Source organism: Morus notabilis, unplaced genomic scaffold, assembly GCF_000414095.1.
Source record: "Morus notabilis unplaced genomic scaffold, ASM41409v2 Scaffold695, whole genome shotgun sequence".
NCBI classification, from domain to species: Eukaryota; Viridiplantae; Streptophyta; class Magnoliopsida; order Rosales; family Moraceae; genus Morus; species Morus notabilis.
In genome coordinates this window covers 128,250-137,133 of record NW_010366382.1, presented here as the reverse complement: position 1 = coordinate 137,133, position 8,884 = coordinate 128,250, and the positions used below count along the sequence as shown (strand labels likewise).

The window sequence follows — 8,884 nt, the reverse complement described above, 5'->3', positions numbered from 1 at the left end:
CCACATGCGGTAACATCCCAAAAACGTCACTAACATATATGGAAAAACGAGGAAAAAAACCCGAATACAAAATAGAAAGAAAAACTAAGCCAAATATATAAAAACACTAACAGATCTAGAAAAAGGGAAAAAATGAAAAAAAAAAAAAAAAAAAACACTAAGAGATATGGAAAAATGAAAAACAGGAAAAAAACAAAGTCAAATCTAAGGAAATATAAATGAAAAACAAAACTACAAAACCAAATGCAGATATCTAATCCCATAAACCTCAGTAACAGATATGGAGAAACAAAAAAAAGCTAAATCTATAAAAACACTAACAGATCTGAAAAAAGAAAGGAGAAAAAAAATGAATAAAAAAACAAGAAAAAACTAAAATAAAAACACTAAGAGAAAATAGTTGCAGAGAGATAAAAGAAACAGAGAATACAAATGTAAAAAATAAGTGAAACCCAGAAATTTTATGAAAAGTAAGAAATAGATAAAAAAAAGGAAAAAAAAAATTTCCACGGAAGAAATGAAGGTAAAAACTTCACGAAAATAAATAACCAGAGGCATGCACAAATGCAAAACATATTTCCACAGAAGAAATGAAGGTAGAAACTTCACGAAAATAAATAACCAGAGGCATGCACAAATGCAAAACATAAGAAACCAAAACGAAAATACAGAGAAAAAATGGAGAGAAAACGAAGACGAAAAGCATATTCAAAATAAAAGGAGCTTAAAACTCTGAAGATCTGAAGAGAAAGATGAGGAAGAAAACTTCACGGAAAGGATGAAAGAGAGAAGAAAAGAAACCCAAAAAATTGTGCAGAAGAAATGAAGCTGGAAGCTTCGAAGAATAGCAAAATACTATTCTGAAATCAAATTACGAAAATATACAAACAAAAAACAAAAACAAATAATCAAGGATAAAACGGTAAATACACAATTTAAGGACAGACGGAATTTTTCCAAATAAGAAAATTACGAAAATACCCAAACAAAAAACAAAACAAAAACAAGCAACCGAGGCTAAAACGGTAAAAACACAAAATTAGGCTACATTCGGGATTTTTTCAAAGAAGAGGGATAAGAAGAACCCGGCACTGTACTTAGAACAGTAACTGGGTGCCTCCTTTAGTAATAGGTATAATAATATAATATAATGTATAATTAATAATATGTATGTATGTTTTAAATTACTCACTGAGAGCACATATCCCCACTAGCTTTTATGTATCTTTTTACATAGTTACAATAGATATAATACAAAAGATGTTTATAAAATATATTTTTAAAAATTACTTAGAACATTTGTTAATATAGTGGGACGATTATAATCACTCAAAAAAAAAAAAAAACTCTATCAAAGTTACATGTGTGAATAAATAGATAAAATTAAAAAAAATGTATGTAGCAAAAGAATTAATTTTGGCTTTTTTCTTAGTCTAGGAACTACATATATTACAACTTCTTATATTTAATATTTTCATCTATTTAGTCACAAAAGAATGCTTTTGGCTTTTTTTAGTTTATGGACTAAAATTAGTACAACTTTTAATACAAGGGTCATTTATAGAGAGAAAATAGTTTATAGATTTTTTATGAGACAAAATTAACAGTTTTCATCTTAAATTTAACAGAATAATTATTTATGAAATTCAAGAGTTTAGAGAATATTTATGAGACAAAATTGACTACATGAACTAATTTTAAAAGATAAAAGTGTCATTCATAGATTTTTTTCTTCTTTTTTGGATTGCTACAGTACCGTAACCCATATTTACGTTGTCAGTAACGTAAATTTACTAAGCCGTTCGAGCAAGGCTCTTGATCGACTTCCCAAAAAAACAAAAATAGATATAACCGCATTCAATAAGACACTTTTCCAATCAGTTAATAATTTAAAAAAAAAAAAAAAGAAAACTCCTAAAAATCTGGTATAGATGAACACATTTATCTAATGGTGAGCTCATTATTTTTGGCCGTCCGATGCATTTCAATGGAGGACAAAATTCGCTATTCATATCGTCGAATGGAGGCCAAGGTATTGTAGTTTTTTCCTTTTTCTCTTTTTTAATGAAACCTTTGAAAAGTTTGTTGTGGCAGCCGGTAGACCAGAAACAAAGTTGCAGTTGAAGTTTGAAGTTTGGTGTCGTTTTTCTTGGTGAAGGACATCTGAAATTAAAGGGGTTGTTTTTGTAACAAAATTCAGACAAAGTTTAAATTTAAGTTACAATTTTATTCAAGTTCACGTTCTTTTAAGTTTTAACTTTATTCAACTTTATTCAACTTTATTTAAATTACAACTTCAGCTCAAGTTATAACTCAAATTTAACTAAAAAATTACACTCAAATTATATTCAAGTTACACTTTAAAAGAACAACTTAAAATAAAATTGTTTTCGCTTCAATCACATGTCGTTCATTCCGCGAAAAAAAAAAAACAAAATCAAAATTTTCTGTCATTTACATTTGTAAACGGGTGCCGCTGTTTTCAAAATCACCCCAATCACCTCAAATCACGAAAACGACATGTCGTTCTGTGTTTTTTAAATTTGGTTTTCAATTGAAACGATTCAACGTAGATCCCAACTCAATTGAATTACCATCTACCGTCACCAATGGCAAAATGCTTTTCTCCGACAATCTACTCAACTAGTCGTTAGTTTTCTTCAGAATCAGAAAATCTCACAAGTACCGAAGGATCAATTAGCATTTCATCATCCACCAAACCAACACTGAAAAAGCCCTAACTTTTACGCGTTTCGTTTCGTGATCAACGTTTCATTTTCCTCGATCTCTACCCATGGACGAACCGGACAAGACCCATTCTCGGCGGCTTCTCGAGTTCCTCCTCCGAAACTCCGACGACGAGCCGTTGGCCAAGAGAGCCCTCGCTGTTCTCCCCAGTCCGCACGACGACCCTCGCCTCAAGAAGACCGTGCTTCTCCGTACAATCGAATACGAGGTTTCGGAGGGTCTGGTCACTGAAACCGCACTCGGAAACCTCGAATTGATCGAGGAATTGGATTCCCGGCGAGGCTCCGCCGCCGCCGCCGCGGGGGACTCCATGAAAGCGGCGTACTGCGCGGTGGCGCTGGATTGCACGGTCAGAGTCCTGGTCGGCAATGGAGGCAAGCCGGGAGGAAAGTTCCTGAACGCCGTGAAGAGAATCTGGAGAGGGAGAGTCGGCCGAATGGAGAAGTCGGCGGCTGCGCGGGAGAGCCGGCTCCTCTCGAGCGATTTGCGGCGGTGCTGGGATGAGGTCGAGGCGGCGATTTGGGACGAGGGCGTGTCTAGGAAGCTGATGAGAATCAACACCAGGATCGACGCTCTGATGCTGCTCGGGGCTTATCTGAAGGAGGCGTGGGCGTCGATGGGCCCGTCGTTCGTGGCTTGGGCAGCTAGGTTGAGCGCCAAACGGAGATTGAGAGAGGATGGTAATGGTGAAGAATCTCGTGGCCGGGGGTTGAGTTTGAACGGTCTGATTGAGTTGAGGGCTGAGTTAAGGGACGAGGTGGGTCTGCGAGAATTGGCGAATGATCGGGTTCGAGAGAACGTTGTTGGTGGTGGTGTTGTTTTGCCTGATTCTGGTAGTTTGATTGTCATTGATGAACCTGAAACCACTGCCAAAGGTACCTTTTTCTCCCCTTTCTCTCTAGTAAAGGTTGCTCATTTATATGAATTTGAATGCGTGCTTTGTTCCATAATGTTTTCTTTACTTTCCCATGTTAGATTGTCTTATTTCTATATGTTTGGAGACTTAATTTTTAATGATTTCTTTTGTTTTTCATGCTACATTGTACTAGTTTTAGAAGCTAATATGTTTGGAGACTTGGTATTTGCTTGATGTTTACTTGCGTGTTATATAAAGTTATGGTGGTGGTATTTCGTTAATATACCTCCCACCATTGCGTGTTATATAAAGTTATGGTGGTGGTATTTCGTTAATATACCTCCTACCATTGTTTAAGGTACCGTGCAGAGAAAGGTTGCTCCTTTGTATGACTTTTTTTGAATGTTTTGGACTTCTCTGTTCGTACTCACTGAAGGGAATGTTGTTTTCTCTCTATTTTTTCTTTTCGTTTTCTTTCTCGTGCTAAATTGTCTTCTTTCTATGGTCAAATTTATTTGTGCGAAGCTAATATTTGCTTGATGCTTTATTTGCATGTTATAACGGATTAGCTGTTGATGATGGTGTTACTTTGCTTGGTTCTCATACTGATTTAGCCATCACGAATGGACCTGCCACCACAGATAAAGGTACCATTTTTCCATTCCCTCAAGAAAAAAGGTTATTCATTGAGGTGAAGGTACCATTTTTTGTTTTTCTTTTCCAAAAAAAAAAAAAAATGAAGAAAAGCTTTTTTCATTACATATTGTCATTTTTCTGTGAACAAAGGAAATTTCTTGAGACTTGATATTTGTTTGGCACCTTGCTTAACAACTAAATTCTGCAATGCGGTTTTGTTCTTTACGTTGATATACAGAAGTTCCAAGAGAAAAAGTGGTGCTTAGAAGCAAGCACGTTGGTTTCCAAAAACGGATTAGAGGACCTGTTAGGATTAGTGACGTTGAGGATTTGGAAACAGATCCATCTCCCCACAGATTCAATAATATCCCAACTCCTGAAGTTAATAAAGCACATGAAGCGCTTAAATCCAGTTCTTTGGAGCTACAAGCAGTCGTGACAGACCCATTTCCGGAGGCAGTACGTGAGGCCGAAACTGTTGTTTCTGACTTGACCACAAAAAATGTGATCCATGAGCATCCCTTGGAAAATCAGAGGAGAACAGAGGTAGATGCAGTCAATCCATCAATTGACACGAGCACTGAGCCTGTGCAATCTAGTGATGTCAATCTTGGGAACCCTTCTTGCAGTTATCAGAATAATGTCCCTCGACACAGCTTGATGGAACGTAATAATACTGCCCACCCGTATGAGGTAATTCTAATTGATTTTTCTCTTTTCTGATTACTTCTGTGACTTCTATGACATAGAGTTTGGGTAATTTATGTGAACCATATTTTACTAACAAACTAATAGGACTAAGCCTTTACTTAAGCAGGTGCTTGTTAGAAAGGGAAGGAGAGGAGAGAATAAGTAGCGTTGTTAGCTGTTAGGCAGTTAGAGAGCTTGTAGTGTGAACGCGGGAGTAGTCGGTTAAAGGGAAATAAGTGTGAATAAAAGGGGGGCAAGGTAGAAATTATCTGAGTCTTGTTGGGAAAGTCTTAGCTCAAAGCTGAGCAGGAGAGGTCTAGCAGTACCTCGAAGCACTGCATATGTAATTCATTCTTCAATTTGATAAAAAACTCATCTTTCTTTCTTCTCAATTCTTCTCATTTCTTGAGAATTGTCTTATTTCTTATCAATTTGGTATCACAGCACAATTATGGGCATCTGTGGAAAAGGAAGTCAGGGCGACGATGGAGAAAGGAATCAGCGAAGTTAGGGCTGAGTTAACCCAGAATCTTACTGAGATTCGTCGACTAATGGAGGAGTAGATGAAGCTCTTCTCTGCGCCGCCACCGGCACCGGAGAAGACGAGAGCTCCGACGACGGGGACTAATGATGGTCGCGAACTGATTCTGACCGGAGTTGCAGAGTTGCAACTGGCGGAAGGCGTTGGGTTGCGTTTGCGGAGTGAAGATCGCACAACGGATCCTAGGGTTCCGTGAAATCCTTGTCGGGAAGTGAGGGAAGATGGGAACCTCGAGTGCGTTGGCAGTAGAGATGCTCCGGCGAGCACTCAAGGGGAAGAATCGGTCCATTCCCATGGTTTTTGGAGAGGCGGGTTTGCGGAGGATGGACTACGCGGTTTTGATGGGGGAACACGGTCCGGCAACAGCGGTGAGGAAGGGCAGCGAGGAGTTGGCATGGGAAGAATACGCGGTTGTGATGGAGGAACACAGCTTGGCAAGAGCGGTGAGGAAGGGCAGCGAGGAGTTGATTGGGGAAGAATGCCCTACGCCGTGGGTCGGATTAGGGAACACAGAGAAAACAGAGGAGCGCGTGAGGAATTGCCGGAGAACGATGATTGGGCAGCTCTATGCCGGCGGTAGGTGGAATGCCCGATTTTTAGAAGAGATGATCCCGATGATTGGGTTTTCCGAACGGAGCAATTTTTCTCCATTAATCGCTGCTCAGAAAGAGAGCAATTGGTAACTTCTGGTATAGCCTTGGAGGGGGAAGCTTTGTCTTGGTTTCAATGGCAAAATGGGCGAAGGCCATTTTACAATTGGGCAGAATTTAAGATGGCCTTGCTGCAGCGTTTTCATTCTTCACATGAAGGCAGTCTTTGTGAGAGATTTTTGGCTATTCGACAAGAAGGATCGGTGGCTGAATACCGCAGAAAATTTGAGGTGTCGGCAGCACCACTTTGGGATGTTCAGGAGGAAATTTTAGAGCGTATCTTTGTTAATGGATTAGAGGCGGAAGTTTGGGCTGAATTACGGCTCTTGAAACTGGTCGGTTTGAATGAGATTATGGAAATAGCTCAACGGATTGAGGAGAAGAACGTGTTGCTCCATCGAGAGGTTGTTGGATCGAAGTTCTCGAGACCACAATATTTAGGAGTGTCGCGGACTGATTTTTCAGCACTTCCTTCGCGGGTGGCATCAGGAATAGAGCATCCACCACGAGTTCCTGCACCATTGGAGACAACGGCACCCCAAAAGAATGATTTCCCATTCCGAAAGCTGTCGGATTCCGAGTTACAAGAGAAATAAGATAAGGAATTGTGTTTCTGATGTGATGAGTAATTTACATTGGGACCTCGATGTAAGAAGAAAGAGCTTCGAATCATGCTTGTTAGTGATGAAGATGCACCCGAAGGGGAGGAAGAAGAAACTTTGCAACCATGGATTGCTTCGGAGGGAGGGCAGCCCGAGCTCATTGAATTGTCCTTGAATTCTGTAGTTGGGCTATCTACACCAAAAACTATGAAGCTTCGTGGAATGATTGCTCAACATGAGGTAATTGTTTTAATTGATTCCGGAGCGACTCACAATTTCATTTCCTTGAGTATTGTTGAGAAATTGTCTATTCCTATTGTCCCTACTGCCGGATTTGGAGTTCAAGTAGGAACAAGAGAATCTGTCCAAGGAAAAGGGCTTTGTAGAGAGGTGGCATTGAGTTTACCGAACTTGACAATTGTGGAAAATTTTTTGCCTTTGGAATTAGGAGGCGTGGATGTGATTTTAGGCATGCAATGGTTGGAAACGTTGGGGGGAATGCATGTGAATTGGAAGTCTCAAGTGATGAAATTTAAGGTGGGAGGTGAAGGGGTTACTTTGCGAGGAGATATGAGCGTTTCGAAAGCCATGGTTTCTCTTAAGGCTATGGTCCGCACCATTAGGCATGAGGGTCATGGTTTTTACTTGGAATTGCACACTTTAAGTGTGGAGGAGGATTCGGCATAGCAACCCCAAGAGCAGGTCCAATTGTTGCTACAGCGGCATTCTGGGGTTTAACATTTGCTAGCGGGATTGCCTCCTCGACGGATGCGAGATCATCGCATTATACTTCAAGAGGGCACCAGTCCTATTAGTGTTCGGCCTTACAAATACCCTCATTTTCAAAAGAATGAGATAGAAAAGTTGGTGCGAGAGATGTTGGCTGCCGGCACTATCCAACCCAGTACTAGCTGGTTTTCTAGCCCCATGCTTCTTGGGAAAAGGAAAGACTGCAGTTGGCGATTTTGTGTCGATTATCGCGCTATTGACGAAGCTACGGCACCCGACAAGTTTCACATACCGGTGATTGAAGAGCTTTTGGATGAATTATGTGGTGCCACCACCTTTACTAAATTGGATTTGAAATCGGGGTATAACCAGATTCGGATGAGCGAGGAGGATGTTCCCATGACGGCTTTTCGTACTCGTGAGGACCATTACAAACTCTTGGTTATGCCGTTCGGGTTGACCAATGCCTCGGCCACGTTTCAGTCTTTGATGAACGAGGTATTAAAGCCTTTTTTGCGGAAATTTGTGCTAGTTTTCCTTTGATGACATTTTGATTTATAGCAAGAATTTTGGTGATCATTTGACACATTTGGATATGGTTTTGCTTGCCTTGGAGGACAATCAATTGTATGTTAATCAAAAGAACTGCACTTTCGCTCGGCGTCAACTAGAGTACTTAGGCCATATCGTATCTCGTGAGGGCGTTTCTGCGAACTCCACTAAGGTTCAGGCGATGTTGGATTGGCGAACTCCTCAAACTATTAAGGAGCTGCGGGGTTTTCTTAGTCGTACAGGTTATTACTGGCGCTTTGTTGCTGGTTATGGCCATCTTGCTTGGCCTGTAACGCAGCAACTAAAGAAGGACAATTTTAATTGGACTGAGATGGCTGAAATTGCTTTTCAAAGGTTGAAGCAAGCGATGACTACGGTGCCCGTTCTAGCCTTGCCGGATTTCTCTCAACCTTTTGTGGTTGAATCGGATGCTTCGGGATTTGGTGTTGGCGCGGTTTTGATGCAACAACAGAGGCCCATAGCTTATTTCAGTCAAGTATTGTCTTCTTGGGCTTGTGCTAAATCCGTCTATGAGCGTGAATTGATGGCGGTAGTCCTCGCTATTCAAAAGTGGCGCCATTATCTCCTTGGGCGGCATTTTATTGTTCGAACTGATCAGAAAAGTCTAAAGTTTTTGTTGGAACAATGGTTGGTTAGTGATGAACATCAGAAATGGTTGTGTAAATTGTTGGATATGATTTTGAGATTCAATACAAACCAGGTTTGGAAAATCTGGTTGCCGATGCGTTGTCTAGACATCACGTTGGTTTGGAGTTGATGCAGCTGGCATCCACGGCCATCTTTCAATTGGGCTGAGATTCGGCAACAAGTCCTCCATGCCCCAAAGCTAGCGCAGATCCGGGAAGCCATACTAGACAAT

General features: G+C 40.5%; 1 protein-coding gene across 3 annotated transcripts in view; it reads left to right on the top strand.

Moving 5' to 3' along the window:
• The first annotated feature begins 2,586 nt into the window (after positions 1 to 2,586).
• LOC21393957 overlaps positions 2,587 to 8,884 on the top strand; it is a 9,769-nt gene continuing 3,471 nt past the window's right edge. For 2 of the 3 annotated variants that reach the window (XR_002903275.1, XM_024173545.1), the window contains exons 1-3: positions 2,587 to 3,623; positions 4,174 to 4,251; positions 4,479 to 4,933. Coding sequence is in view for 2 of the 3 variants with exons in the window: in XM_024173545.1 (XP_024029313.1) it covers positions 2,795 to 3,623; positions 4,174 to 4,251; positions 4,479 to 4,933 (1,362 nt within the window). In the remaining variant the exon portion in view is untranslated. The remainder of the gene's footprint in view (positions 3,624 to 4,173; positions 4,252 to 4,478; positions 4,934 to 8,884) is intronic. The other variant, XM_024173546.1, reaches the window with a different exon arrangement.